General features: G+C 52.2%; 14 protein-coding genes across 14 annotated transcripts; 7 read left to right on the top strand and 7 right to left on the bottom strand.

The window, feature by feature from the left end:
- Window positions 1-208: 208 nt before the first annotated feature.
- BO94DRAFT_536431 (LSB5 family protein) lies at window positions 209-2,457 on the bottom strand. Its single transcript, XM_025612018.1, has 4 exons — window positions 1,975-2,457; window positions 1,685-1,836; window positions 612-1,634; window positions 209-564 (listed from the first exon to the last, which is right to left on the bottom strand). Exons 1-4 carry the CDS (start codon window positions 1,987-1,989, stop codon window positions 552-554), a joined length of 1,203 nt encoding a protein of 400 aa, XP_025466216.1. The 5' UTR covers window positions 1,990-2,457; the 3' UTR covers window positions 209-551.
- A 180-nt stretch (window positions 2,458-2,637) lies between these two features.
- Window positions 2,638-4,337, top strand: BO94DRAFT_536430 (3'(2'),5'-bisphosphate nucleotidase). Its single transcript, XM_025612017.1, has one exon. The coding sequence runs from the start codon at window positions 2,738-2,740 to the stop codon at window positions 3,989-3,991; it is 1,254 nt and encodes a 417-aa protein (XP_025466215.1). The 5' UTR covers window positions 2,638-2,737; the 3' UTR covers window positions 3,992-4,337.
- On the bottom strand, window positions 4,183-5,065 carry BO94DRAFT_468829 (mitochondrial 54S ribosomal protein uL6m; the record flags this gene model as incomplete). Its single annotated transcript, XM_025608274.1, has 3 exons — window positions 4,183-4,556; window positions 4,616-4,729; window positions 4,792-5,065. The coding sequence occupies 3 exons, from the start codon at window positions 5,063-5,065 to the stop codon at window positions 4,183-4,185; spliced, it is 762 nt and encodes a 253-aa protein (XP_025466214.1).
- A 173-nt stretch (window positions 5,066-5,238) lies between these two features.
- Window positions 5,239-7,461, top strand: BO94DRAFT_519292 (putative nuclear membrane fusion protein Kar5). The gene is made up of 6 exons (XM_025610065.1): window positions 5,239-5,654; window positions 5,705-6,522; window positions 6,568-6,789; window positions 6,835-6,891; window positions 6,939-7,281; window positions 7,337-7,461. The coding sequence occupies exons 1-6, from the start codon at window positions 5,531-5,533 to the stop codon at window positions 7,363-7,365; spliced, it is 1,593 nt and encodes a 530-aa protein (XP_025466213.1). The 5' UTR covers window positions 5,239-5,530; the 3' UTR covers window positions 7,366-7,461.
- Window positions 7,462-8,240: 779 nt separating this feature from the next.
- Window positions 8,241-9,858, top strand: BO94DRAFT_113646 (uncharacterized protein). The gene is made up of 2 exons (XM_025605525.1): window positions 8,241-9,006; window positions 9,062-9,858. Exons 1-2 carry the CDS (start codon window positions 8,521-8,523, stop codon window positions 9,725-9,727), a joined length of 1,152 nt encoding a protein of 383 aa, XP_025466212.1. The 5' UTR covers window positions 8,241-8,520; the 3' UTR covers window positions 9,728-9,858.
- Window positions 9,859-10,437: 579 nt separating this feature from the next.
- BO94DRAFT_427450 (uncharacterized protein) lies at window positions 10,438-10,872 on the bottom strand (the record flags this gene model as incomplete). Its single annotated transcript, XM_025607454.1, has 1 exon — window positions 10,438-10,872. A coding segment is annotated over one exon (435 nt), but the record flags the coding sequence as incomplete, so codon positions are not given.
- Window positions 10,873-12,475: 1,603 nt separating this feature from the next.
- Window positions 12,476-13,356, top strand: BO94DRAFT_625329 (uncharacterized protein). The gene is made up of 2 exons (XM_025617273.1): window positions 12,476-12,884; window positions 12,947-13,356. Exons 1-2 carry the CDS (start codon window positions 12,738-12,740, stop codon window positions 13,151-13,153), a joined length of 354 nt encoding a protein of 117 aa, XP_025466210.1. The 5' UTR covers window positions 12,476-12,737; the 3' UTR covers window positions 13,154-13,356.
- gpi16 (GPI-anchor transamidase subunit GPI16) lies at window positions 13,341-15,532 on the bottom strand. The gene is made up of 3 exons (XM_025615120.1): window positions 14,944-15,532; window positions 14,490-14,884; window positions 13,341-14,435 (listed from the first exon to the last, which is right to left on the bottom strand). The coding sequence occupies exons 1-3, from the start codon at window positions 15,300-15,302 to the stop codon at window positions 13,405-13,407; spliced, it is 1,785 nt and encodes a 594-aa protein (XP_025466209.1). The 5' UTR covers window positions 15,303-15,532; the 3' UTR covers window positions 13,341-13,404.
- A 147-nt stretch (window positions 15,533-15,679) lies between these two features.
- Window positions 15,680-16,835, top strand: BO94DRAFT_625327 (LUC7 domain-containing protein). Its single transcript, XM_025617272.1, has 3 exons — window positions 15,680-15,770; window positions 15,835-16,166; window positions 16,233-16,835. The coding sequence occupies exons 1-3, from the start codon at window positions 15,728-15,730 to the stop codon at window positions 16,692-16,694; spliced, it is 837 nt and encodes a 278-aa protein (XP_025466208.1). The 5' UTR covers window positions 15,680-15,727; the 3' UTR covers window positions 16,695-16,835.
- Window positions 16,836-16,905: 70 nt separating this feature from the next.
- On the bottom strand, window positions 16,906-20,920 carry BO94DRAFT_566888 (putative PHD finger domain protein). Its single transcript, XM_025614587.1, has 3 exons — window positions 20,448-20,920; window positions 19,278-20,338; window positions 16,906-19,219 (listed from the first exon to the last, which is right to left on the bottom strand). Exons 1-3 carry the CDS (start codon window positions 20,452-20,454, stop codon window positions 17,291-17,293), a joined length of 2,997 nt encoding a protein of 998 aa, XP_025466207.1. The 5' UTR covers window positions 20,455-20,920; the 3' UTR covers window positions 16,906-17,290.
- Window positions 20,678-20,989, bottom strand: BO94DRAFT_586790 (uncharacterized protein; the record flags this gene model as incomplete). The annotated part of the gene is made up of 1 exon (XM_025615779.1): window positions 20,678-20,989. One exon carries the CDS (start codon window positions 20,987-20,989, stop codon window positions 20,678-20,680), a length of 312 nt encoding a protein of 103 aa, XP_025466206.1.
- Window positions 20,978-22,219, top strand: BO94DRAFT_113565 (uncharacterized protein). The gene has a single exon (XM_025605524.1). The coding sequence runs from the start codon at window positions 21,217-21,219 to the stop codon at window positions 22,039-22,041; it is 825 nt and encodes a 274-aa protein (XP_025466205.1). The 5' UTR covers window positions 20,978-21,216; the 3' UTR covers window positions 22,042-22,219.
- A 103-nt stretch (window positions 22,220-22,322) lies between these two features.
- Window positions 22,323-24,267, bottom strand: BO94DRAFT_536422 (FF domain protein). The gene is made up of 2 exons (XM_025612016.1): window positions 24,117-24,267; window positions 22,323-24,061 (listed from the first exon to the last, which is right to left on the bottom strand). The coding sequence occupies exons 1-2, from the start codon at window positions 24,184-24,186 to the stop codon at window positions 22,398-22,400; spliced, it is 1,734 nt and encodes a 577-aa protein (XP_025466204.1). The 5' UTR covers window positions 24,187-24,267; the 3' UTR covers window positions 22,323-22,397.
- A 283-nt stretch (window positions 24,268-24,550) lies between these two features.
- pre9 (proteasome core particle subunit alpha 3) lies at window positions 24,551-25,542 on the top strand (the record flags this gene model as incomplete). Its single annotated transcript, XM_025608273.1, has 4 exons — window positions 24,551-24,574; window positions 24,639-24,823; window positions 24,888-25,306; window positions 25,403-25,542. 4 exons carry the CDS (start codon window positions 24,551-24,553, stop codon window positions 25,540-25,542), a joined length of 768 nt encoding a protein of 255 aa, XP_025466203.1.
- Between the last annotated feature and the right edge of the window lie 831 nt (window positions 25,543-26,373).

Raw genomic sequence — 26,373 nt, 5'->3', positions numbered from 1 at the left:
TGTTAGGATTGGGATGTTTGTCCTGTCCTGTCCTGTACTTGTCCGGTATTTTCTTGTACCTGTGTAGGGAATAAACGTGCATAGGGTGTTTATGATTTATCTTATTTCCTTGGTGGGAGGGAAAGATGTAATGTGTGTTGTCGTATCGTAATGTTTTGTATGTATATCCTACTCAAAGGGTTCTTAAAGTTATGCCGGTAATGCATAGGCGTTATCTTGTCTGTCATATTGTATGTAGGCTTATTGTAGGAATAGAGAGGGGTATGTGGGAGTTTGGAACCGGTAGGTAGGTAGGTAGGTAATACATCAATCATACATGGAATTTTCATTCTAAGAACTACCCCGTGCGCCCATGCCATGCGGATACCCATCCGAGAAAGGGCAGGGATATATAGAGTGACGTGAAAACCTCAGCGATCCTTGCGGATATGGTAAGTCTTACTTGTCGAAGAAGTGAAGCGGGGTTTGGGGTTGATTGGTTGGTTCGGTTATATGTAATATATGGATGGTAGGGGTGGAAAGTGTGGTGGTGACAGGCTGGTCTTGGCCATCTAGACTTCTTTCCTAGGAAGGGTTAGTTGGTGGGATGTTGAAGAGGAGAAAGTACGTACCAGGTGGGTTCGTGTCGTTCGATGCCAGGGGTGCGGATGGCGTTGCGATCCCCAAAGGGATTGTTCTCGTCATCGTCCTCTTCGGAGTCGGATTCGCTGGAGCTGTAGGCCCTCCTTGATGATGAGGATGGTACGGATATGCTCAAGGGACGAGGGGGGCGTGGTGGTTTCGGGGGATTGACGACCAGCCCTGCGAATGCCTCGGGGAGATTGTCGCGATCAGGGGTCCATCCGGTCTCTAGTACGTCCTGATCACTATCACTGTCGTAGTCTACACTCTTGTCTAAGACCTCGAATGCCATAAGTGCCGTGACAAGCTCTTCGTTTGCATGGATCAAACTGCCCAGAAATTCCTCGCTCTCCACATGTTGGATGTACCGGAGGATCTGTCGCCGTAACGTCTTGCAAGTCTCGAACCGGTTCAGAACCTCGGCGTCTTCGCTCACACGATGCGTTTCGCGGTTGACTAGCTTCAACGCGTTCAGGAGGTTTGTGCTGGCGACGGAGGATGATGCGAGAGTCTGCAAGATTTCTGGCTTCTCCTTGTCGAGGTTGAAAGACCGACTCAGTGTCTTCTTCTCCTTCTTGTCCTTCCTGAAGGACGAGAGAGACGATTTGCTGGATGTGTGCTTGTGTTTCGAGCCCGTGAGAACAGTAGCAGGCCCATTTCCGGCCGACACGGACACAGTATGGCCCATGGCAGGTTCGTCAGAAGTACCTGAATCACGCAATACTTTAGCCTTCGCCTGAACAGCCGGTTGCTTGCGCTTCGGTAGTTGTCTGTAAAGAGCCGTCACCCGCTCCATACCGGGGGTGTTCTTGTATGAGGCCGCCCATTGCCCAAAGAGCTGTTTGCACTTCTCTTTCACCAACGGATCAGAAACCGGGTCGGTGGCGGCAATCCGTAGACGTTCGAGTAATGGCTCATCTGCAAATTCCCGCAGAAAGCGATCACCGGTATTCTGGATCAAAAAGTCCAGAATCGTAAGGGCTCTCAATTGGCGGTGAAGGTTGCCATACTTGCTGAAGAGAAGTCAGAACGCTATTGATCGGACACGAGGGGACATACTGACAGCTTCTTGCGCAGAGCGCGACTCGCTTCGGTGGGACCACTGCCCTGGATGCGAACGGCCTCGATTAGGTCCACGATTCCACTGGAATCCTCCACCTCGTATTGTTCGCTGGTGAGGACCTCGATCTGGACCGTCACAGCCGAATACGGCTTCTATAAGAGCGCATCTGTTAGTGCCCGTGAGATGAGTTGGAGGATCATGTCGGTCGCCGTGGGACTGCAGATGATCATGTATGCGTTATGCAATTGACAGTGGGTCGGGCTGCGCGAGGCGGTTGCAAACTGACTTACCGATGAGTGAAACATGGTGATGATCTCGGATGTGTAGGTTTATACTAATGGTACTCAATAAGGCGAGGAGGTATGATCTTCTCAATTCTCACAGGCGCATCAAATTGTCACCAATACATCAGGAGTCAAGGCCGTTAAGGGGGATGAGTAGCGAGAGGAAACGCAATCGGGTCCCTTCCCCTCTTTGCGCCCAAGGTATATAAATTCGGTCGGAACGTATGCGCCCACAATGGTCTTACCCAACAGAGGGGTTTGCCGGTGCCTGGATAGATTGATATCAGGAGGGTCGCGGGAGATGAGCAGAACGGTGACGTGTTAGGCCAACTGGATAGCCGTTGTGTTTGATGCCTTGGCGGGGGGGAGACGGAGGAGCCGGGCACACTAAGGGCAGCAGCGTTGGACTTGCAGACTACTCGCCGGGAGCTGATCTGGCTGCAGCAACATGGACGGAGACGAAGGATCGGGATGGCGCCTCCAACGTCATGCGGTGGTGGTGTCGGTTAGTTTGGTTGTTGATACCATCCCGATCTCGTGACTGCCCCTCGCGACTTGCCCGAACAGGCTAAGTGCGGGGAACGCTGGATTCACGCCTGGGGCCTCCCACGGCCCACGCCGATTCCGGCTTGCTCGATGGCACGAGGCTCCCAATCCTTATCCCACGCCCACATATTGGCCAGTCAATAGGTCTCGTTCGATGCAGGATCTGCCTTAGAGCTGCCAATTGCTGTGCTCAGTTCTGACTACTGAACATCCCATTAATCTCATGGGTCTGCGGTCGACAAATCCGGCAGATCATTGCTCCAGTCGCAGGCCGCGTACTATCTCCATCTTCTCCCGTCTGGTTCTCTGCTCCACTCTTCTACTGGGTGTCAGCTTCATCTTAAAAACCCGTCCCCATCTGCTTCCCTTCCTCCCCCACCTTTCTCACACCCCTCCCCCCTATATCCATCCCGCCACCATGTCTTACCAGCAGGAACGCTACATTGCCGAACTCGCCGTCCAGCGCGCTACTCTCCTTACCCAGAAGGTCTTCAACGAGAAGGCCAAGGGTACCGTCTCCAAAGATGACAAGTCTCCCGTCACTATTGGCGACTTCGGCGCCCAGGCCCTGATCATCCAGGCTATCCGCAAGAACTTCCCCAACGACGAGATTGTCGCGGAAGAAGAGGCCAGCACCCTCCGGGAGGACAAGGCCCTGAGCACAGAGATCTGGAGATTGGTCAAGGACATTAAGCTAGAGGACAGTGAGAGCGACAACCTCCTCGGAGGCCCTCTGCCTAGCGAAGAAGCGATGCTGGACATCATCGACCAGGGCAAGAGTGCCGGCGGCCCCAAGGGACGTATCTGGGCTTTGGACCCCATTGACGGCACCAAGGGTTTCCTGCGGGGTGGTCAGTATGCGGTTTGTCTCGGTCTGATTGAGGATGGTGATGTCAAGGCGGGCGCCATCGGCTGCCCCAACCTGCCCGTCAACGACTCCGAGACCTTGTCCTCTGGCATCGGTGCTGAGCAGACCAGCGGCGCCGGCAAGGGTGTCCTCTTCTCCGCCATCCAGGGCGTTGGTTCCATCAGTCGGCCCCTCTCGAACGGAGCTCTTGCTGAGAGCAGCTCCATCTCCATGCGCCCTGTCCCCGATATCGCGCAGGCCGTTTTCTGTGAGGGTGTGGAGGCTGCTCACTCCGCTCAGGGCGACAACGCTGCCGTCGCTCAGCTTCTTGGAATCACCTCCCCCAGTGTGCGACTGGACTCTCAGGCCAAGTACTGCTCGATTGCCAGAGGTGCCGGTGACATTTACCTGCGTCTGCCGGTGAAGAAGGACTACCAGGAGAAGATCTGGGACCACGCCGCAGGAGATCTAATCGTCCGTGAAGCCGGTGGTCAGGTGTCGGATATCTACGGCCAGAGACTGGATTTCAGCAAGGGCAGGACCCTGGCTGCCAACAAGGGAGTTGTCGCCGCTCCCAAGGCCATCCACGACCAGGTCATCGATGCTGTTAAGACTGTTCTGAAGCTGTGAAGAATTGATGGTTGAGGATTCGCCTATCATGAATATAGATTCTCGACAAATTCTGTCAGACCGTGCACGCTAGATGCGTCTAAAAGTACATAAAAAAAGATACCAATTGCGAACCAAAAGAACCGTGCTCGGATATACATGTACAGAAATAATAAACACAGTTTCGTTCCCCCAAGACATAGACGCCAATTTCACCGAATCTTCTTGTCCTTGAGTCTGATCGTCTCTCCGTTGACGAAGATACCCTTGCCCTTGTAAGGCTCCGGCTTGCGCCAGGCGCGGATCTCCGCCGCAAACTTGGTCACGACTTGCTTGTCAACGCTCTCCAGCAGGATACGGGTCGGCTGCGGGGTGCTGGCCTTGACGCCCTTGGGGATGCCCAGCTCAATCGGGTGCGAGTATCCGACCTTCAAGGAGACGAACTGCTGGCCGGGGTATTCGGGCTCGACCGTGGTCGCCGTAGATTCAATGGTAGCTCTGTAACCGACACCGACGAAACTCAGGACGCAGATGTGGCCTTCCGACACTCCAAGGATGTGGTTCTGTAGAAGGGCACGCATGGTTCCTAATAAAAACACATGTCAGCTGTAATCCGACGAGAACGGTTTCCAGAACAATACGCACCCCACATAGCACGTTGATGAGTGATCTCGGTATCTTCAACGGCAAAGGTTGCTTTCCGGACGGCTTCATCGTAGTCAACTTTCACGTAGGAAGGGATGTTGAGCGACATTTCACCTATCACTCAGATGTCAGTTCACGTCCCGTCTTCCGACACCTCTATCCGGGCCGCCGCTTACCCAGGGGTCCCTTGACCTCAATGGCCCTGTTAGGGAAATCGATCGATTTGGCCTTGGTTTTGGGCTGAGGGAGGTCGATGAACTTCAGCGAGACCTCCGGGGGTACGCTGATCGCGGCGCCGCCAACTCGCGATTGTGCCGGGGAGGTGGTCGAGAAAGGTTGGGTGCGGAGAGGGTGAGAGAACGCAGGGGCGAGGAAGACAGGCAGAGGTCCTTGTCTCAAAGGACTCCGCGCAAGCTGCCTAAAGCAGCTCTGGGTCAAGGAACATGACATGGCGATGGGACTTGCGAATTGAGGTCTGGGCGAGTGCTTGGGAACTCCGATGCCGACTGATTTTGTCCGGAGATCTTGCCCGCCCGATGGGGTTAGTGCAGCCTCACGTGACATGCCGTATAGATGAGACGCTTCTCTCACTCTTCCTTGACTTCTTTCACATTTCAGGTCGTCGGTCATGGAGTCATGTATGAGTTCTCGAACAGTAGGATTTTGCTCCTAGTCTGATTCTGTTTGACTTTTAAATTTGTCCGCCAGGGTATTACTGTCGGTTCTCATTCCTTCTATAACTTCTGCTTTGACAGTCCCAGTTCTCGCGATTGCTGCTTCTTGTCCCTATTTCTCTCCATCTATACTCTCAGCATTTTACCGGTTATAAATTTTGCAACTGCTACAGGGTAGTGCCCTCTCTGTATCTTGTATCATCCCCGTACTATCATTGCTCTTAATCCTCCAAGTTGGCCCATGATCACTATTACAAATATGGCGAGGATTTCAAACCCTGGGATCTCATTCCCCAATCTGGTATATTGTCTGATACTAATCTTCAGCGTGTGTCCTGCTGCAACTGCCGTCAGCTCAATGGATGGTAAGTTAACGCGAAATTTTCACGTCCAGTTACACTAACCAGCCAGCCAGCTCTTTCAGCGCAAGACCACCAACCGATAGAGGACCTCAACATGGCTTCTTTGTTAAAGTCCATAAACGAGGAACGCGACGTGCTATTTTCGGAAGCACTGGGTCTTCTCGAGTCAATGAACGCATCCCCCTCCTGCAATCGAATGGCAGTTTCAAAGCTGGTCGCATCCTGCCAATCTATTGGCGGCAGATCTGTAACAGCGACTACAAACACGTTTGTGACGCTGGAACACGTTCGCTCACTCTATGCGGCCAGGCTTGCTATCTGTGAACTCAACGAAGCGGGGGCGGCTGTACCCCCTCCATGTATTCCTATAACCGTCCAGCTACCCCAGAAGAAAGGCATTTTCGGGATATCCTCCAACTACAAGCCCCGCTTTAACGCTGTGGAATCCGTATCAAAAGGACAGCTAGAGACTTGCCTCAAGTTGCTAGAGTCACGACCGCAGTGGTGGACTTCCTATAGCAACAGTAGACAAAATGCCGTGGTAATATGCCAGGCGGCTAGATTCGAAAGCGAAAGGGAGGAGCTCCTGGAACTTCATAGGTCCATTGTACAAAGCTCTGTCAAGCTTAATCATGGTCTTCAGGAAGCACTGGAAGTTGCTGCGGCTGGATCCTCTCGTTATAAAGAATTCGTGCAAGTAGTCGAAGACATGAGAAGCAGGCTGTTTTATAACTTGGAGGAAACGGAGTCGCACTTCAAAGTCACTTTCGAAAGATTATTTTGCGACATGGAAGCTTATGTTGGGTCAGTAATAAATTCAGTTTCTTCTGCTATAGGAAGCCTACATGGCAAAGCAGAATTGCTTGATAAGGTGAGTAGACCATTACTTGCTTGGAACATGATTGACACATTGTAGAATATCGACAATGCCACACACGATGCCAACCATCTACGGCATCTCCTGAAGGCCTTACATGACGAAGCTATAGACAGGAACAAGCAAATGGCATCAGTTCAACAGCAGGATGCTCTAGCAAGCAAGGGCCTGGCTTTGTCTCTTCAATCAAGCTTGGAAAAGCTTATACAAGGCGACATGAACAAGTTGTCTCAGAGTGTAGACAACTTTGATTCTTCTTTGGTATGTCATTTTCTTACATGAAGCGTCCAAAGACTGATTTTGCAGGAATGGCTCACTGCAAAGTTTGTGCAAATACTACAGCAAGAGCAGAGTATCTCTGAGGTTTGCGCTTGTCTAAAAGGAACTTGGGAGCTAGCTAACCTTTCCAGCGTCTAATAAGTCTTGAGACTTCCCTCGCCGAGTCTCGGGTAATGGCTCAAGAGCTACATAAGTCTCAGCTGCAACACAGTGCAGCAATTCAAGGGCAGACTCAATTACAAGAGCACCTTCAGACAAATATGCGGATTTCTCAAGCGCTTCTTGATAAGACAACGGCAACTGCTGCCAACTTACACGCGATGATTGATGACACGGCGACCAGATATAAAGATGTACCTGCATTTAGAGGATTTCTGGGCTCATATCCTACAGGAACCGTGTATAGCCTCCTGGTCGGATTGATTGGCTCTCAGAGCCCGCGTCTTGCCATAATAATGCTCGTAGTCGGCATTTGTATGTACAACCTCTCCATTATATCAGGCATGATACTGATTCTCGCTGGTCACAGATCATTGTACTATAGCGAGAATAATATAGTTTATGATATGATGGTCAGACCGATGATCTATGATCTCGCAGCGACATATACCTCTACGTCATCTGCTTCATTCACATACTTATCTTTCACCAAACGCATGTACTCATCAGTGATTGAAAGAGGATGCTTAATATTGATCCCAGTATAAATTGTCTAATAGCTCCAACAGAGTACCTCATCTTACATGGCTTTTCATACGTCAACTAATCGCATAATTCGAGGTAGATCAGAGAACCACCGCAAAGTGCAGTAGAGATACTACTACAGGTTTCGTATGTTGGAATATGGATATTTTCCTCCGTCTGTTCTCCAGAGAGAAGGTGTGTATCGTTCATAGTCTACTCGTACGAACTTCTGACATACATATGGAGCTGATAGAAGCATGTACAGTCCGAAATTGAGTACGTTTGGTATCATGTGCATTAATCCTAGTAGCAGTCTGCATAAATTTAACAATACTAGGCCATAATTGGGCAAAGAGCCTGCTGGGAGGTATCAAGCGTGGTCTTTCCTTCCTGAACTGACCGCAGACCTTAGGGTTAGACCAGGCAGAAAGCACCGGTGTGACATGGCAGAAAAGCGCCCGCCGATCGACGTCAACCTTTCCATGACCTTCGGGGTTTCCCTTTCAACCTCGCCGGAATCGATCTCAATAGTCTAGAGCGAGCCTGTGACCAGACGGTTTAATCTCAACCTGTAAGTGGCTTTCCCCCTCACTGTCATTCAAACCCATCTACCTGGAGACATCAATCCCAATCCCCGCAGGAAAAGCCTCCGATCCACAACACTCAGACCGCCTTGGAAGCTGGAGTTGCCGTCTGGGGTCGCCGTGTCTTCCCCAGAGCGCCACCCTTTAAAGCAAGCTTAGCTGGCGCATTCATTTTAGGTCATAACGTTAAATGGCGCAAGGGTCGCACACTGGAAGTTGTGCGAGCTGTTACCCGCGGGGGTGAAATGAAATGGGGGCCTTTCTACCTGGCGATAAGCTGACTGCCTCCCCGCGACTAGCGTTGATTGTTGATCACTGGTTCCCCCCTCGAGCTAGCACGGGGCGTTTTCATTGGTCCTATTGTCCTGCGCCGTGAGGGCGCGTACAATCGCATCAAATCCGCAGTCGGAGCACGCATCCTTCGCCAACCACGTTACACGAAAATATGGCCGATCCGGTTTCCGACGCTCCTGCTATCGACGAGTTCGCGCAGACTCGGGGTGGCGATGATCTTTTCGACGATGAGATTGTTCCTGTCCCCATCGCAGAACAGAAGCCTGAGCCGGAAGTGCACGCGGAACCCGCCCCTGTCCCTGTTATCGAGAACGACACACAACCAGCTCGGACCGAAACCTCGCCACGGTCGCGCGGGGGTGAGAGACGAGGACGTGGTCGAGGCAGAGGACGTAGTGGACGGGGTTCACATAATTCAGGACGTCGGGGCGATGGAGCCGTGAAGAGCAAGCCCACCGAGAGTGCTACGGAGCGTGAGGACCAGAGTGCGAAGGAATCAACTCCTGAGACACCTGCTGAAGGTGATCAGACTGGGAAGGAGGATATAACGTCTTCGGATCCTAAGGCCGCCGGAGCGGAGGGGCCGCGCGTGCCTGCTGTTCGCGGAGACAGAAGTGCTACGGGTGGTATCAAGAAGGTAGGGGTATTTCCAGTGTCTAGCTGGGTGCTTGCTAACTGTCTACTAGCCGAAGCTTACCGAAGAGGAACTGTCCCGTCGCATTGCTGCCGCCAAAGAGAATGCCGCCAAGAAAGCCGCTGCACATGCTCGAGCTGAAGCCGACCAAGCGTCGTTCCTCGAGCGCGAGAAGGTTGCTGAGGAGAAGCGACGTCAGGAACGCCAACACCGTCGGGTCATGGACAATGAGCGGGAGCGTAACCGACTTCGCAAATTGAATGCCCTGAATGGAAGGGAGTGGGATGCCGAGAAAAAAGAAAATGAATATAACCCCCGTGGTGGAGGTGGTAGGGGTCAGTTCCGGCGTGGTATGCATGGCGGTGTGTCTGGATACACTCGACGCGACTTTGATTCCCAAGCTGGAGAAGAACCGCTCAACGAGGACACTCCTCAGCACTACCGGGGTCGTGGACGTGGTGGCAGAGGTGGACGCGGCCGGGGAGGACATCGTGAATCTCGTGGTGAAAGAACACTTGCCGGCACCTCCGATCCGTCTACTACGGGCGGGTCCAAGCCTGAGGCACCTGCTCCGGTCATCACCAATGAGGCCGAATTCCCTGCACTCCCTGGGAGCGAGAAGAAGAACGATGACAAAGCGCCTCTTACTCCTGACCTGCTCAAGTCGGACTCTTTGTCGCCGGTAACAGGAGCTAGCTGGGCCGAACAAGTCGAGTCACAGTAGTCACATCTTGATGAATCCGCTTGCTTTCCCAAATTATCATGATCTGAATCCATCTATTTGTTCCTCAAGACCCCGCATTCAATATTCCCCAAAACACTGATTAATGCTTGCTTCGATATGATATCATGCGAATGGCCTACGGAAGCATTACCGTGCGTCTGCTTAATATCAAACGGGATGATTTTTGCCTGGTGAGGTATGATGAGTTTGTATATACACACGGCAATAGACGCGACTCATCTATCCCAGTGCCCACCATCAACTGTATCATCATTATCATCGGTATCACTTGACACCCTATGTGATACCCTCACCTACAGAAGGTCACCCACCCCCTCAGCAACACCTAAAGTGATCAAGCGTTCTAATAATATCATGTTATGAGAAATATCTCACTACAAATAATAGGATGTTAAGATTGGAATGATGGTGCAATGCTTGAAGAACAGCTAATGCAGAGCAGAATCTCTTCAAGGCCGACTTATGCTCCGATTCCTAGCCTAATGTAACATGATGCTGATGGGATTTCCGATCTATCGACATAAATGAGATGGTATTCTGATTAAACCTCGGGTGGAATTCAGACTACCGACATGGCAAGGTATTCATTCACAAACGAGACTCAAAATACTCAATAACTCGGACTTCGTCGGGTCATACAGAGCTAACACAAAACCACTTCTATGTATATATCACCTCCGAACAGGTCTAAAGGCATCAATAACATCCAACAACGCCTTTCCCCTAATATCAGAGCCGTCCGGGCAGCGCCGTGACCAACCCCCCCACCACGACATATTAGGGCTTTCCTCGAACAAATTATCCCCCGTTTCACCCGACACAGGGAGACATGCAACACTTCGGGGATCATAGTGCGTCGGCTCGGTATGTCTCACTATATTCCGAGCACCCGCCATTAATTCGTTCGCACGCTCTACCGACCAACGAACCATATCCATCTTGGTGATGACAACCGCCAACTCGGGGATCCCAAGCTCCCTGGCAACGCTGATATACTGGGCCGTTTGGTCCGCGTTTTCGTTGATGCCTTCGCCGGTCCCAGCGGAAACGCAAAGAATGGCAGAGTCCGGGCGAATGCTACCGTTGAGAATGGAACCTTGGAAGGTTTCAACGTCGGGGGTTTCTGGTGGTCGTGGAGAGGGAGAGTCAATGCGAGGACGGCTTAGGTGGTGGGGAACATGAACGGACCGTAGAGAAACACTTGATACTTGGGGGTCTGTATCTGTGATGGGACAAACTGGTCGTTGCTGTAGCTTCCGCTGGCTTTGTGGACGAGCCCCTCTACACGGGTTTATTTTTGTCAGTTGATATGTTTGGCACCGACGGAGAAGAGGATCAGTTACCAATGAGAGTCGACTTGCCGCTGCCGGCATTGCCGATGACGACTATAGTGAGGTGGTCTGTCATCTTCTTGTAGGAGTGCTTTCTTTGTAGAGTGATCAAAACAAAGCCGATAGAGAAGAGAAAGGGAAGGAGGGGGGGAGGGCCAGAAGCAGAGGCAGATAAATAACTTTTCTACAATCCCCACATAGCAAGCAAGCGAGCGAGCTGAAGATGAAGGTGGATCCTCGGCTACAGTGGAATACGATAGTATAAGGAACTAAATCGGATCAGCAGTGAGATTGCTTCAAGTGGTATGGGGGGGAATGGCCCCCGATTGATCAGTTGGCCAGGAAATAGCTCAGATGACTGCAGAGTAAGATAGACTTCAGCTAGTATTTACCCAATCTAAGTGGCTGTTCAATCTCACAGCTTCCTTCATGATATTGGTATGGGCTCACCGTACATTGATAGTAACTTGAATGACCGGAAATATTTTCCTGAATGGTTGGCTGCCTAAGTTGTATCGATCTGCTGCCGTGTTATCCCGTCTCTCCACCATCTAGTATTTTAGCCTTTTGCGGCTGAAGAGACGATCCGAACTCATTGTTAGAATTATATCTCAGAAGCTAGAGATATCACTGTCCGGCTGCATGTCAAGTGTTGAACAATCCGTATCATGGATCATATAACCCAGTCTATATACCCCGTGTTGACGGGAATTCGGTGGTGGATTCATACGTAAGTCTCATGGTGCTCACTTACTCCGTGAAATTGACTAATAAGAACCAGATACCTAGTCGAGCGCTTCATTGCCTCCTTGGCGGATACGTGATTCTCTCCCGAGGCATAGAAGGCTGTAGATCCAGCACTGAAGGCGCAGGCAGATGTGTATGTCTGACTTATACATGAGGTCCGTGTTGGGGGAGAGGAGACTTCTGCAGAGACGTACGTTAGTTGTTTCTGATATGTGATAGTATATTACCCAACCTTCTCTCATCCTTGTTCCTTCTCTTTCCTTAATCGATAAAATGAAGATCAACACTAGTATCATTCCCTGCAGACTATAGACTAATCATAGAACAGTATCGTTACCTACATGTCTCTAAAAAACTACAACCAACCAACAAACCCAACCAAGAACATCCTAATCACTAACAATACCAAAAACCAAAGACTATTAATCTACAAACCAACCAAGCTACAAAGACCCTACCGAATAGCAAACATATATGAACTTGTTCCATGGACAGATACAAGACCCATGACTAAGCCACCCCGGTGGCAACAACTGGCCAATCAAACCCCCCCCACACACCTATGACGTTGTGTGTTCATAATGAGATCACTGAGGTCACCACCTGCTCCCTGCCCAGAACCTCCAAGATCTAAGTTATAAAACGGCCAATCTCAGATCATAGACATAGATACTTTATCCTAGTATATTACTACTACTATTTCAATCTGAAGCTCTAAGGTGAGTTGTGCTCAGTCCCTTCCTCGTTAACTATACCCATCGGTATTATATACAATATCCGTTCCAATTCGATCTATATACCCACACCAGTATTTAGTACTTATTTTATCTAACATCCAATCCAACCACCAGAACCAACACAACCAATCCACTCCAATACATACACACATACACATCATAAAGCAGAAAAAAATGTCCCAAAACCGTCTCCCAACCGCCACCCGCGGCGGCGCCAGCTCCCAACCCACCCCCGCAAACAACTCCGGCGGAGGCAGTGGCTGGGGCGATGAAGGACATCCCAAGGGAGGGGGTGCTCCTACCGCATCGGATGAGATCTCAGTATAGTTTCTCCTCATCCTTTTCCTCCCAAGCCCCTAATACTGATGATGATTCTGGTACAGTCGGATATCCTCACACCACCTGAATTCCGCACCATCGCGCAGCAGAAAGCAGCCGCGGAACGGAAATTCATGAGTCGATGGGATGAAGGTCACGATGAGAGGGAGGGGACGTGTGCGACGGAGGATCATAGTTTCGCGGGGTCGAAACCGGGGGGTTCGGATACGTTGCCCGGGTGGGGGATTATGAAGGATAAGTTGGGATTGTAAGCTCTATCCTACCTACTCTTATCTTTTTGAGAGGGTTAGGGGGTTGAGGATGGTTTTAGGAATGGGATTGAATGGAATGGGCTGATGAGAGGTGCTTGATTAGTCTTTATCCGGAGTAGATCTGGGGTATCTATTGCTTGGGGGTTTCAGGTGTAAAATGTTTGGGTTGGGAAGAGGATTTTATGATGTGAATGTTTGGTATTGTCTTGAATTGGTATAGCATATGTCCAAGATGCATGGTTTAATTGTGTCTATTCTGTCTTGGCTGTCTTGCCCTTGATGCGGTCTCGTAAGGCTACTATTCTGCCTCTTAGCCGGCCCTTGAAGGTTTGTGCCGTCAGCGCGGCGGCCTCTTCTGCCGTGACGAAGCGACGGACGAGGAGGTTGAAGATACTGCCGAATGCCAGCGCAACCACGGTGCTGGTCAGGATGATCACGTTATATGGCATACTGAAGTCGGGGGTAGGAAGTGGGAGAAGAAGGCTGGTGGTGCGGATGTAGATTGGGTGGTTCGGACTGTTGGCTGCCCCCAGCTTGATCACGGCTGGCGCAACGTTGAAGCCCCGGTTCGCGTCCGGCGGGTATTCGGTGTACCGCAGAATCGCTTTCTCAAAGTCGTATGTGAGAGTCACGGTCGAAGCGGGAGGAATCGTCAATGCCAGCTCTAGCTGTGTGCCGCGTTCTCGGTCGACCGCGGGTCTATAGAAAGATTCTCGGATGAACTGCGAAGCGGGGACTTGCCGAGGTAGTCCATCACGCCCCGTAATGGACGCTTGCAATGTGTGGACATAGGGTCGCAGGAACCATGGGAGGGTCTCGAAGTAGATGAAATCGACAGAGTTGGTGTCAGATGGGTTGTCGAAGATGATGCGCATACCACCTCGTTCTTGGCCATGGCCAACAATCGTCCGCTCGGCGCTCAAAACAGGCTCATCGAGCGGTACGTGTGTGGTGACGTCTTGTTCAGGAATTGCGAGGTCGAACGGAGTAGAAGGCTGGAGGGTGAAGCATCGGGTAAAGCCATCTGGCTTCTCAGTCTCCACAGCGTCTGAAGCGACAACAACCTCGCGTTCATGCGGCACCCGTAGACAGACCGGTTCATCCTGTTCGATATTTTCGGTAAGGGGACAAGCGCCACTGAGACTGCGTCCGAAAATCTCTGTTAAACTCCAGCCCTTTTCGGATGTGCTTTCCAGAGGATAGCAGGTGTCATCGGAATGGTAGGGCTTGGATGTATCGCACGCAAGCTGATCATTGGGTACTGGTCGAGGAATTGGATTGTCTGGAATCATCAGCATAGTATCTATAAGTGGCAAACACCCAATCGTAGACTTACCTCGTGGTCGCTTAGACCGGTCAATGTCAAGCACAATGTCCACTGTCTGATCAATATACACAGAACACTCTCCAGGTCGAGGACAGACAGGGCTGATATCCACAGACATGCTCTGCCAAGACGCATCAAACAGCTTATGTCCGTCCAGAAGGCTAGATACACCGGCTTTGCCCTTACACGGAAGGAGCTTCAAGAACGGCGTCAAATTCTCCGTACAGACCACCTCACCAGGCAGCGTCCCGTGCAGAAGATGTAGGTTACTCGAAGCCGGATGGTCTCCCATGAGTTCAAACGAGGCAACAGGCCGGGTGGTTCGGGTTGAGTCTATGAAATTCAGCGACGCGCAAAACAGCCCCGATAGAGACTGGGTCAGGGTGATCCATTTCGCAAAGGCCCTAGTGTCCATCAGTACCGCTTCGTACTCGCGACTTGTGCTCTCCCAGGTTACACATACGCTTCATCATCAGGAGCATCGATCCACGCCCATAATTCCACGCCAGTACCACCCTCCTTGGTTCCATTCCAAGGGCGGGGTCCCCAGCTCTCAGCATCCCATCGCCCAGTGGTGAAGCGGAGATGAAGCTCCTTGGTGTTGGCGTGCTGTAGAATCTGGCCTAGCGCGCGAGGAAAATAGCGAAAATGCCGTTCGTCGAAGGACTCCTGGGACTCATTGCTTCGAAAGTTGAACGATGCTAGCAAGGCTGATTGCGGAAGTGGTTGGAGGTTGAGGCTCTCGTGGTAGTCCGACGTCGCCGAAGTGAGCGATGAGAGCGCGACAACGAAGAGCAAAGTAAGGAAAGAAAGGACCGTCATCACGTCATGCTTGCCGATGCGAGATTCCTAGACACGGTGGAGCAAATTATAATGCGTAGCTCACCACCGCCATACACGGGGGTGTTGGTTCAGTCCTCCGAGCGGCGGAAACGAACAGTCGATTGCGTTGGGCGGCGAACAAAGCTGAGAACAGGCTGGCCGGGCCTCGCGAGTAAGTCAATCCTGCATAAGATGGGTTGGTAGTCAAGGTCTCGAGGCCATGGCAGTTCAGCAAGGTGTGCAGGCCTCGGAATACTCCGCAAGAGAGGAGCCAAACCAAAGCGACAGGGGCTCACATAAGCGCCAGCCGCGGTTAGCGCCACCGCAGAATCTCGACTCTCCATTGAATCGGCCTCAATCCCTCATTTACGCCCTGACCATTCTTGCTCCCCCACCCTCCATTCTTGCCCTGGCATCATCCCATCATGGCGGCCGAACAGAGAAAGCTGCTCGAGCAGCTCATGGGAGGTAAGTTGCTCCGTCCCACCAGCTCCAGAGCTCCAGACAGTAGCTAATCCAATTCTTTCTCTAGCGGACCAGCTCATAGGTACCGGCGCGCCCTCTCGCAATGCGCAGCTCCAAATCACCGACCCGAAAGTCTGTCGCTCGTATCTCGTCGGTACCTGTCCACACGACCTCTTCACCAATACCAAGCAGGACCTGGGTCAATGCCCGAAAGTGCACAGTGAAGGATTGAAGACGGAGTATGAGACCGCCTCGGCAGCGGAGAAGGCCAAGTGGGGTTTCGACTACGACTATATGCGCGATATGCAAAAGTATATTGACGACTGTGACCGACGTATTGACTCCGCTCAACGGCGGTTGGAAAAGACCCCGGACGAGATCCGACAGACAAACAACCTGGTAAGAATCCCCTCACTTGCAAATTGACGCGCAGACATGGACTAATCTCAGTCGTGTGGCATATAGCTGAAACAAATCTCCGATCTGACGAAAACGATCAATTCAGGTCTCCTGGAGGTCTCAGTGCTAGGTGAAACCGGCTCTGTCGCGCAAGCCCTGAACGAACTGCACAAGATCCGCACCGCCAAGCACCAGAAGGAAACGTGTGAACGGGAATTGAAGAACCTCCAAGATACCTCCGGTCCATCGGGTCACCAGAAGCTACAAGTGTGTGATGTTTGCGGCGCGTACCTGAGTCGTCTCGACAATGATCGTCGGTTGGCGGACCATTTCTTCGGAAAGATGCACATGGGGTACTCGGACATGCGCAAGACGTTTAAGAAGCTTAGCGAGGAACTCAAGGGACGGCCTCCGCCGGTTCGTCACCACGATGATGACGATGGTGGTTGGGGTGGACGGTCTGGTGGTGGACGCGGTCCTCGGTATGGCGGCGGTGGTGGTTATAAGAAGCGTGGCCCTCGCTGGTAATCGTGACGAGCGTCTATTGTTGGAGTTTATTCTATAATGCTGTATTCTGTCTGGATTTGCATAGCGCAGGCGTTTCTCTTACTACCACCTCTAGGATGTCACGGATCAAAAAGATAATAAATACATACCGAGTCTACGCAGTTGCTCATTCCCACGCCAGTCATACTACTGAGCCAATTTCCCAAGAGTAGATATTCCGCATTGTTCAACACATTGGTATTCATGTAGAAAAATAATATATTGGATGACGTTCATTTTGACATACAAACTCAACGCATGGTAAACAGCATGCGAAAAGAAAGGGAGATGAAAGGAAATAGATGAAAAGAAAAAGAAGATAAGAAAAGGCAACAAATCCCCGATGTTGAAACCACAGCTCGCTGGGTTCACAAAGCCCGCGTTTCTGGAAGCGAAAAAAGAAGAAAAAAGAAAAGAAAGCTGCAAAGTCCCGTGATCGCCAATACCCTTTTAAACCGTTCCCAGCACATGGGAATATCAGTGAGAATTACACCAAACCCAAAGATAACCTGCAAGCAAATGAAAGCGAAGATATCGGAGAAGAAGATGTACTGTACAGCAGTGATGAATCCCCACCTCTACCTTGCATTCTGCTGTGGACCGTGACCGTTGGTCGTGGTTGCTATCAGCAACTCATCCATCAACATCTTATAATCCGAGCCGGCTTCTGGCCGTCGTAGAAGAATATCCCGGATCACGCTCAACTGGGAGACATCTGCATTGGGAGCTTGGTGCAGGAGCTGCTGGATAGCAGGAGAGTTGGATTGAGGACCCAGCACTTGCACTGCTGCAGCGAGTCCGGTGAGAGGGGTTTGGTTGAGCTGCGCGGGAGGTTGATATTGTGCGAACTGGGGGGCTGGTGGGGGAGGTTGTTGCGGCTGAGCTTGTTCTCCATAAGGATTATGCGTCTGAGAAGCCCCGTCATATGACGACGCCGGGGTGGGGGTAAACTGGGACGCATGCGGCGGTCCAGGAGTCATAAAATGGGGCTGCTGAGGCGTTGCAGCAACCACGGTCAGCGGACTAGCAGAGGAACCGGGCTCCTGGCTCGGAATGTGTGATGGAGGCTGAACTGATGGGGGGTTCGAATCGCCCGTCTTGACGGCAAAGACCACGAGGAGAACCCGCTCTGGTGTTGGGTCTTCGAGGGCGTTGTTTTCAAGAAGCTCGATAAAGTCGGGCTTCTTGGTGGAGCCAGCTTCGATAGGAATAAGGTAGGTGTCCTTGACAGCGGGCAGTGGATGCATGCCTACCACGCCGTATCTCTTGCGATCCTGGAAGTAACTGAACAACTTGTCAAAGCCAGCCCGTTCTTTGGGTGAATCGGGACGGCTGATAGAGATGACGGTCACGTCAGTCGAGGAACTGAAGCGCAGACCGCAGAGGTAGTTGCTGGCTAGTTGGATATCGATTCGTCCGTCAATCAGTAGCGTCGACGGAGCAAGCTGGCTCCAGGGGATCCTTCCACTGAGGTCCGCTCCTCCAACATGCCTTGCAAAGGAAGAAAACTCCGCAATAGGGTTCATGACGACCGTGCCATGCCAAATGGACCCTTCATCGTGGAATTCCTTGGGCGAGTAGGGCGGCGAGTCGGGCTCGTCATCGCGCAAAAGCTGATCGATCTCGGCATCGGCCTGAGCCCTGGCTGTTGGCAGCTGCTCACGAATATGAGCGGAGACTTCTGGGAACACCTGCTCGTGGCTGGTGCCTCCAGGGGAATGGGCCCGCGCGGGGAAGTGGTCATGGTGAGTGGTGACGCTGTCAGTCATCTTGGTATCAACGTCCTGCGCCGTCGAGGGCTTGCGAGGGCCATCGGTATCAGGCCCAGCACTCGTCGGGCTCTGGCCATCTGCATCAGCCAAATTTCGTCGCGTGGCGGCCGTCGAGAAGACGGGTTCGCTGGCGACCAGGTGGTTATCGTCTTCAACCAACTCTTCACCCTTATGGGTCCGTCTAATGCGAGGCCCTTGGTCCTGCACGATGATATGCTGCCGTTCGGCTTCCCGCTTGATCTCAGCATTCTTTTGCTGAAGTTCCTCACTGGCCATGTCTTCGGAGCTCATCTTAGAGAGGGTATCAGGAAGTAAACTACCTACGAGCAGACGGTCCCGTAGAGAAGGGTTCTTCTTTACGTTAAATAAGATCGTCCGCATATGGGTCCTATACGCCTCTGAGGGATCCCCAGTTCCTCCGCATATATTCTGATACATAGCACTCTCGATCGAGAGAGCGAGTTGCCGAGCATATTCCTCCGCCGATTTCCATTGGGACCCTTCAGGGAGTTTGAAAGATCCCTCCTTTTGGGCATCAGAACTCAGACCCCCAAATAAGTTGATCAGAGCTTTAGCAACGCTCTTCCGTGTGGCGTGCGTAAGATCAGCGACCGCTGTTCCTCCGCCAGAGCCTTTCCGGGGAGGTTGAGCACTAGGCTCGTTCTTCACTTGAGTCGGTTTGACAGTAGGCGTAGCCACTGGGGGCGACATCTTCTGCTGCTTTGATTTCGGTCCCTTGTACGGCCCATGTCAGCAAAAGTATATCAAGAACACGAGGACATCAAAAACTCACCGGTTCAGGGGCTTGCACCTCTTGGTGCTCATCGAACTTGCGCTTCTGAGCGCTTGTCGATTGCGGCTCCGGAACATGACCGTTTTTCTCAGGGACTGGTGTTGCAGTCGTTGCTGGAGATGGTGCGATAGGAACAACGGACGAAACAGTGGATGCTGGGGCAGGTGTCGATGAGGTTGCTGCACGAGCTGGTGTGATTGTCTCCGTCTTAGACTCGCTGGTCTTACGCTCACTAGCCTTGGGTTCACTCGTCTCGGGTTCGATCGTCTCGGGCTCGCTGGCCTTGGGTTCAATGGCCTGAGGCTCGTTGGCCTTGGGTTCGTTGGCTTTCAGTTCGCTGGCCTTGGCTTCACTGACCTTGTGTGCACTGGCCTTGGGTGTACTGGCCCTAGGTTCGCTGGCCCTGGGCTCACTCGCCTTGGGTTCGCTAGCCTCGGGTTCGCTGGCCTTGGGTTCACTCGTCTTAGGCTCACTAGCCTTGTGTTCGCTGGCCTTTGTTTCACTGACCCTGGGTTCGCTCGCTCTGGGTTCGCTGGCCTTAGGTTCACTGATCTTAGGTTCGCTGACCTTGGGCTCCCTTGACTTGGGCTCGCTCGGTCTGCCTCTTCGGCCACCTTTCTTGCTCTTTCTGCGACGGGATGCCTTCTTTTCCTCGGCTTCCTTGCGTCTCTTCTCGGCCGCATCTTCCCAAGGCTTTTCACCAAGCGCGATTTTTTGTAGCAGAACCTGGTGATTCTCCGGCTTGCACTGCTCACAGAAATACTCGTCGGGCTCCTCACCCTTCGCGTATGTCAGGCCCATACAATCATTGTGTTGCCAGGCAGAGCACCGATCACAGCAGATCATGTCTCTTTCAACATCCTCCTCCTCTTCGTATTCACCGCAGATGCATCGAATGATCTCTTCTTCCTCGCTAGGAGCTGGCGTCGGTTCGATGGAGGGTTTCGGGGGCTTTTCTTTCGGCTGAGCTTTGGCCTTCGTCTTTTTCGCGGGCGTCTCGGTGATCATGTCGAGGTTTTTGTGCTGACCTTTGGTCGAGCGACCGGAGCGTCTTGGTTCATCTGAGATGGTAGTTAGCTTCCTGCCCGACAGAAGTTAATCGTGCTTCCAGTTCGCCACACCACGTGTGGCCTGACACTGGTCGCAAGACTTTGGTATACGATAGCTTACCGGCCATGATGGAAGTATATAGTTGATGGCAGGGATTCAAATTTCTACGGCGCGATGTTCGGGGGTAAGGTCTGAATAAAAAAGGCCCAGGAAAAGGATTGCGCACGCCACCCAAATCTCGTTCTACGGCATCAGAAGGGCTAAAGTAATACACAGAGGGAGGCACTGGAAAGTGGCCCTGTTTGCCCGGTCCACACAGGTATCACTTTGTCCTCGCAGGTCCAGCGATTTTATTTAGAGACAGCGCGTAGTCGCCAGTGGTATGACCCAATGTGGTGTTGAGTCTCGTTGAATGCTGTCGCGCGCAGCGTGAATGCTTGGCGTGGGCGGGGTCGCGTGAAGACTGCGCAGAGCCTGAGCGGCTTGCCGCGAGTGAATCGACCGTGAACGATGGAGGATTTCGCGAAAGGGTCTCGGAGGGCGAACTGGAAATGAGGAAGGCGTCCAGCGACGGGCAACGGGGGCGCAGGGGGATGAAGAAGAAGACAGATGGTGAGAAGAGAGGAGAGGTTGTTGCGGTTGGATTCGGGATGCTGAGTCATGAGGAACACGTGACTGCGGCTCCGCGGAAACGGCTTGGCAGGCGCCGTCTGGCTCCTTCTCGTCGCGTCTATTTTTCGGCGCCCTCGAAAGCTTCTCCAGATCCCCACATAGACTGTTTTACTTTTCCACGATCCCTCTACCCTTACCCAAGTTGAAGTGTTGTCTAGAATTCGCTTTTAATCAATATCAATAATCTTTTGCATCCACACCTTACTCAGTGCAGATCATGGCAGATGTTCGATCATTACTTCGCAGTGAGCTCGCCGCCCGCAAGGGCTCATCCCAGGCAGGGAGCGCCGGGAACCGTGTGACCAAAAAGCGAAAGGTAGACCCGGCAGATGATTCGATGCGCAAGAGGATGAAACCGGCAAGCGCGCCATCTGGTCAGCCGACTGCACACACCGTACAGCCACCCAGTGCACGAGCTATCGAGGAGGAGGATGAGATAGAGGGATCGGAGCAAGATGTCGCCGGACCGCAGCTTCCATCGGACACCGCACACGAGCAGCAATCTGCTGAACCGACTGTACAACCACCAGACACTCCCCTTGTAGCCTTCGAACCGTCCGCCGCGACCACCGAGGTCATCGATGAAGATGAATGGGCTGCGTTCGAGCGCGAAGTCGCGGCCCCCACACGCATGCCACACAGGCCTGCTGCACTTGAGGCAGCAGCGACTATATCAGCAGCACCCGTATCCGCAGAAGAATTGGCCGCGCAACAGCGCAAAGAAAGCGAAGCGATCAAGAAAAGCCGCGAGGCTGAGGCGGAAGGCGAGCGGGAAGATGCGGCGCGATTTATGGAAGACGAACTCGATGAAATGGAGCAATTAGAGGAACGAGTCAGGCGTCTGAAGCACATGCGGGAAGAGTTGAGGAAATTAAAGACCGTGGAAGATGCAGATGTGCACAAAATGGACGAATCTCCTTCGGCCGTCACCCCGTCAGAAGACCAACAAAATCCCGCCGCTGAGGAAACTAATGACGATGAAGATGACGACGACGACGATGACGATTACGACGATGATTGGAATACTTGGGGAGCCAAATGAATTTACGCGGCTAAGGTTCGGGCGTGGGGAACAAAAAGGCGTCATTACATACGAGGGAGGTCGCGGACTTTTCTAACTTACAGTGATACCCAATAAGCAATACGGATGTGAAATCACAAGGCAGTGCTATTAATTCTCTTAATGGGCCACAGTACACTTTTGACAGCGTGGGCGGTGTCTCGGGTTGTGTTTACGATGGGGGAGCGGCATATTGTACCCTAAATTTGTCTTGATGGTCCCTACGGGCGAGAATGTAAACCAGATCAACCACAAAGGATTAAGCATGTATTTTTTACAGTCATTTGCAATCGTCAGTATGCTTTCTATAGATCGCACGGGCTGCCTGCCTCGGATTTTCATGGCTGTTGACCGGCGTTCTCGCCTTCGCCCTTCGAAGACTGATCTTCCGCTTCTATATAGCTTCGGAGCCCTCCCTTATTGACTCGCATAGCTTCCTCAATCTCCGCCTCACCTTCCTTTAAAAGGTGTTTACTACGGACAAGCTCACCCCGTTGCTTTCGTTTGTCCTCTTGAACCTGTTTCTCTCGTTCGGCCAGCGCCTTTTCGCGCCTGTCGCGTTCCACCTTCCTCTTGTCTAGTTCTTCTCTTTCTTCGGCGGTCATGTCGCTTTCCGGCGCAGGAGGCAAGGTGGAGATGTAGGTTTCAATAAGCGGGTCACGCGTTCTGGGCGCAAGCGCAATATATCTGAGATCGGTAATGATAGCGGAAGGGAGTGCTTCCAGGTTGGACGATCGATTCAGTTCGTGTAGTGGCACAGATTTGAGTAGTGCTGAAAGGTCCGACTTCCGTGTGCTCTCCGACTGCTTCAGCCGAGAAACCAGGTCACGGTAGTACTTTTCTCGATCCTTATCCGAGAGTTGCGAGTCCTTCATTTCCGGCTCCTTTCTGTACTTCCGCTTGAACTCGGGCCAATATAGCTTGGGGGTAGCGTGTTCCTGGAGGAAGGCCAGGTATTTTATGCGCGGATCCTTCTTTTCTTGCTTCGCTTTGCGCTCTCTGATGTCTTGGATGCGGTCACGAGTCCAGTTGGACCATACCTCACGACGTGTCTTCATGTTCGGGAGCACAGTGTAGCGGGTATCATCAATGATGCGACCTTCTTCGATGATCTTCTCCCACGTGGAGAATGGATTGATGTGATAGTCATCGAGGAGATCCCGGAACAGAGCCGTGGCATCATCCTCCGTCAGGGGAAGCCCTTCTGCACCCTCTTCCCATTCGTCTTCTCCGGGTTCGCCATACTCCCCGGGGTCGAGACCGTATTCTTCTCCCATCGCTGCCAATTGATATTCCATATCTTCTTCCGTAAATTCCATGGCTTGCTGTTGCTCATCTCCTCCATCGGTCCTCGGTCGCTTGAAAGGTTGTTCTTCTTCGCCCTCGGAATCAGTGACTTCTACTTCTTCATACTCGTCGCTTTCTTCTCCAGCCTCCACAGCAGCCTCGGTTCCCACTTCTTCAGGCTTTTGTTGAGCGGAAGTCACGGGTGCAGGTTCAGGTTCTTGTTTCGCGACATCTTCCATCTCTTCACCCCGCGCCTTCCTTTCTTTGGCCTCTCTCTCCAAGCGATCGTACTCGACTACTCCCACCAAGATCTCCGGGGGAATCTTCCAGAAACTCTCATTTGATTCTGGATTATGGACAAATCTCCTCCCCAATTTAGTCTTCACGAGTACCCATGGGGCACATCCTGGGATATCGTGTTTCGTTTTTGGTCGATCTTCTGGTCCCCGGTGCTTGCGGTCATGGTATCCTCTTCCACCACGAAACCCTCCGCGAGACTGACCGTCATGTGACGCTCCATGAGATGCAGCGCCATACCCAAACCCATGAGGGGCATATGGTGTCGAGGAGAAAGGAGGGAGTGTATCCGGCGTCAGAAATGGCGCATTGTTCGTGGGTACCGGTGCCGGTGCAGATGGGGGAGGTTGTACGGGAGCCGCTTGAGGTCTGGTATAGGTGGATTGTTTGGTCTGAGAGTTGTAGTAATACAGATGACCTAGAATTAATTAGAGAGACAGTCCCAAAGAAGACAGGAATTCTGGAAAACAAACCTGTAGGAGCTTTATGTTCGGTCCATCCTGGCGGTAACGGAGGGGGTGGGATATAGGTGGACCTGAGCATTGTGATTCAAAAGAAACTGGCAGATTGCGCGCAGGGTTTTCGATCAAGCGCCAATCGTGTTACAGCTCACAGGGTGTCGTTTGGGGGGAAGAATTCCGGAGCGGGTTTGCGCCGGCAGCGAGCTTCGCAATGAGAGTTCGGAGTGGTCCGAGCTTGGCGGGCTGACGGTCAGCCCGGAGCCTTAGTTGTGGGTGGTGGACGCGCCAGGGCGAAGTTGCCTGGTCACTCATCGGGAGCTCAGCCGACCTTCCTGCACAGCTTGCCCCGGCACTCATTCCCCATCTCCAATCTTCCCTTCCCTCGTCACTTTTCCTCAACCAGAGCGTTCCTCCATATTTTACTCCGTTTCCAAGTTACATTCAAGATGTCACGGAGATACGATTCCAGGGTATGCCTATTCCCCAATTCCCGTTCCCTGGAGCTCTAGCTGATCCGATGACGTCCTTCGACAGACAACCATCTTTTCCCCCGAAGGTCGACTCTACCAGGTTGAATATGCGTTAGAAGCCATCTCGCACGCCGGTACCGCCCTCGGTATCTTGGCCAAGGATGGAATCGTCCTCGCGGCAGAGAAGAAGGTCACTAGCAAACTGCTGGAGCAGGACACATCTGCGGAGAAGCTCTACACACTGAACGAGTATGCATCTCAGCCCCAACAAATCATCAGTGTCCTGTGTGTCTCATAGCTAATACTTGGGCAGCAACATGATTTGTGCGGTTGCTGGTATGACGGCAGACGCGAACATCCTTATCAATTATGCCCGACAGGCCGCCCAGCGGTATCTTCTCACCTACAACGAAGAGATCCCTTGCGAGCAACTTGTCCGCCGTCTGTGCGATCTGAAGCAAGGATATACCCAGCATGGTGGTCTCCGTCCATTCGGTGTGTCGTTCATCTACGCAGGCTATGACCCTCTTCGGGAGTTCCAGTTGTACCAGAGCAACCCCAGTGGTAACTATGGTGGCTGGAAAGCAACCAGCGTGGGAGCAAACAACGCAAGCGCTCAGAGTCTGTTGAAGCAAGATTACAAGGAGGACTGTGACCTGAAGGAAGCTTGCGCCATGGCTGTCAAGGTCCTGAGCAAGACAATGGACTCGACCAAGCTGAGCAGTGAGAAGAGTAAGTCTACCGAACACTTTTTCCCTCGTTACTGCAGGCATAGGTACCACCTATACTACTGTCCCGTGACATACGCTAATGCGTTGGCTCCTCCAGTTGAATTCGCTACGGTGGGCAGAACGCCGGAAGGCAAGATCTACCACCATCTGTGGAATGCCGACGAGATCAATGCTCTCCTGAAAGAGCATGGATTGGCCAAGGTTGATGACGAGCCCGAGGCTGGCGAGATTAAATAAATGAGAAAACGACCCCATTCCGCTACTTGATCAGATAATCCAACGTGTTTTCGGCGAAGTTGATGCCCAAAGATTATATGATGTAAATTTCCTACGGTCCTCATCTCATATATGTAAGCTATTAAGGCAGGCTGCCGGAAATACTCACGAAGCGGGTAAACCCCGACAGCTGCATTTGAAGCATAACTGACGTTGTTCACGGGTGACGTGGCAAGCAGCGATGTCGAATTGAGCATCGGACAATTCAGTGCATGTTCTCCCTCGCGTCTGTCGACCAAAGTTGCCCAACCCCGTTCCTGATCTTGGGACATGAATGGTCCACGTAGTCTTCAACCACCCTCGAGCACCCTGGGCGCTTGAACAAATGCTGAATGTTTCGGAACTTTGATGAGACTGTGAAGGTCCTATATATAGAGGAAGCCCCAAAAAGCAACCCAGTGCCTTGCTTGCAACACTATCACATTGCCACGAATCGACAAGCTATGGTATGCCCCTTCGCTCTCAACTCGCCGGACTTTTTTCGAGCATTCATCGGCCGTGTCAAGGAACAGGTTGTGAACGTGGGGATGGGGGAAATGTATGTCTACCCTCGGGTCGCTCCATAATGAGAAATAAACCACCCAAATGAAATCAAGGCACGTCAGTGTTGGCTTGACTTGAAAAGATTGTCGATGAGAAAACGCAAGCCAGCAGAGGGACTCACACTAGTCGGCGGTGGAGGGGGTGTCACGTGCGGTGGGTCGCCGAAACGCGGGGTACCTGCCATTCTCCAAGTCCAGATCCCTATCACGATTCTCTCGACTCACCAGCATCTGCGATCACCAACCAGGG

Source organism: Aspergillus sclerotioniger (genome assembly GCF_003184525.1).
Source record: "Aspergillus sclerotioniger CBS 115572 chromosome Unknown BO94scaffold_18, whole genome shotgun sequence".
Taxonomy (NCBI): Eukaryota; Fungi; Ascomycota; class Eurotiomycetes; order Eurotiales; family Aspergillaceae; genus Aspergillus; species Aspergillus sclerotioniger.
Note: the sequence above shows the minus strand (reverse complement) of the source record. Positions and strands in the feature narration are given on the sequence as shown.

What these genes read in the sequence shown, in the direction of transcription:
- BO94DRAFT_625327 (XM_025617272.1), top strand. Translation starts at nt 15,728, where the DNA reads ATGGCGGCCGAACAGAGAAAGCTGCTCGAGCAGCTCATGGGAG. An exon ending in GCTCGAGCAGCTCATGGGAG is followed by an intron (nt 15,771 to 15,834) that starts GTAAGTTGCTCC and finishes TTCTTTCTCTAG; the next exon opens with CGGACCAGCTCATAGGTACC. An exon ending in TCCGACAGACAAACAACCTG is followed by an intron (nt 16,167 to 16,232) that starts GTAAGAATCCCC and finishes TGTGGCATATAG; the next exon opens with CTGAAACAAATCTCCGATCT.
- gpi16 (XM_025615120.1), bottom strand. Translation starts at nt 15,302, where the DNA reads ATGACGGTCCTTTCTTTCCTTACTTTGCTCTTCGTTGTCGCGCTCTCA. An exon ending in GATGCTCCTGATGATGAAGC is followed by an intron (nt 14,885 to 14,943) that starts GTATGTGTAACC and finishes GATGGACACTAG; the next exon opens with GGCCTTTGCGAAATGGATCA. An exon ending in CCGGTCTAAGCGACCACGAG is followed by an intron (nt 14,436 to 14,489) that starts GTAAGTCTACGA and finishes TGATGATTCCAG; the next exon opens with ACAATCCAATTCCTCGACCA.
- BO94DRAFT_566888 (XM_025614587.1), bottom strand. An exon ending in AGGTGCAAGCCCCTGAACCG is followed by an intron (nt 19,220 to 19,277) that starts GTGAGTTTTTGA and finishes GGGCCGTACAAG; the next exon opens with GGACCGAAATCAAAGCAGCA.
- BO94DRAFT_625329 (XM_025617273.1), top strand. Translation starts at nt 12,738, where the DNA reads ATGTCCCAAAACCGTCTCCCAACCGCCACCCGCGGCGGCGCCAGCTCC. An exon ending in CCGCATCGGATGAGATCTCA is followed by an intron (nt 12,885 to 12,946) that starts GTATAGTTTCTC and finishes ATTCTGGTACAG; the next exon opens with TCGGATATCCTCACACCACC.
- BO94DRAFT_536430 (XM_025612017.1), top strand. Translation starts at nt 2,738, where the DNA reads ATGGGTCTGCGGTCGACAAATCCGGCAGATCATTGCTCCAGTCGCAGG.
- BO94DRAFT_113646 (XM_025605525.1), top strand. Translation starts at nt 8,521, where the DNA reads ATGGCCGATCCGGTTTCCGACGCTCCTGCTATCGACGAGTTCGCGCAG. An exon ending in CTACGGGTGGTATCAAGAAG is followed by an intron (nt 9,007 to 9,061) that starts GTAGGGGTATTT and finishes TACTAGCCGAAG; the next exon opens with CTTACCGAAGAGGAACTGTC.
- BO94DRAFT_113565 (XM_025605524.1), top strand. Translation starts at nt 21,217, where the DNA reads ATGGCAGATGTTCGATCATTACTTCGCAGTGAGCTCGCCGCCCGCAAG.
- BO94DRAFT_536422 (XM_025612016.1), bottom strand. Translation starts at nt 24,186, where the DNA reads ATGCTCAGGTCCACCTATATCCCACCCCCTCCGTTACCGCCAGGATGG. An exon ending in CGAACATAAAGCTCCTACAG is followed by an intron (nt 24,062 to 24,116) that starts GTTTGTTTTCCA and finishes AATTAATTCTAG; the next exon opens with GTCATCTGTATTACTACAAC.
- BO94DRAFT_536431 (XM_025612018.1), bottom strand. An exon ending in CGCGCTCTGCGCAAGAAGCT is followed by an intron (nt 1,635 to 1,684) that starts GTCAGTATGTCC and finishes ACTTCTCTTCAG; the next exon opens with CAAGTATGGCAACCTTCACC.
- BO94DRAFT_519292 (XM_025610065.1), top strand. Translation starts at nt 5,531, where the DNA reads ATGATCACTATTACAAATATGGCGAGGATTTCAAACCCTGGGATCTCA. An exon ending in ACAACTTTGATTCTTCTTTG is followed by an intron (nt 6,790 to 6,834) that starts GTATGTCATTTT and finishes CTGATTTTGCAG; the next exon opens with GAATGGCTCACTGCAAAGTT. An exon ending in AAGAGCAGAGTATCTCTGAG is followed by an intron (nt 6,892 to 6,938) that starts GTTTGCGCTTGT and finishes TAACCTTTCCAG; the next exon opens with CGTCTAATAAGTCTTGAGAC.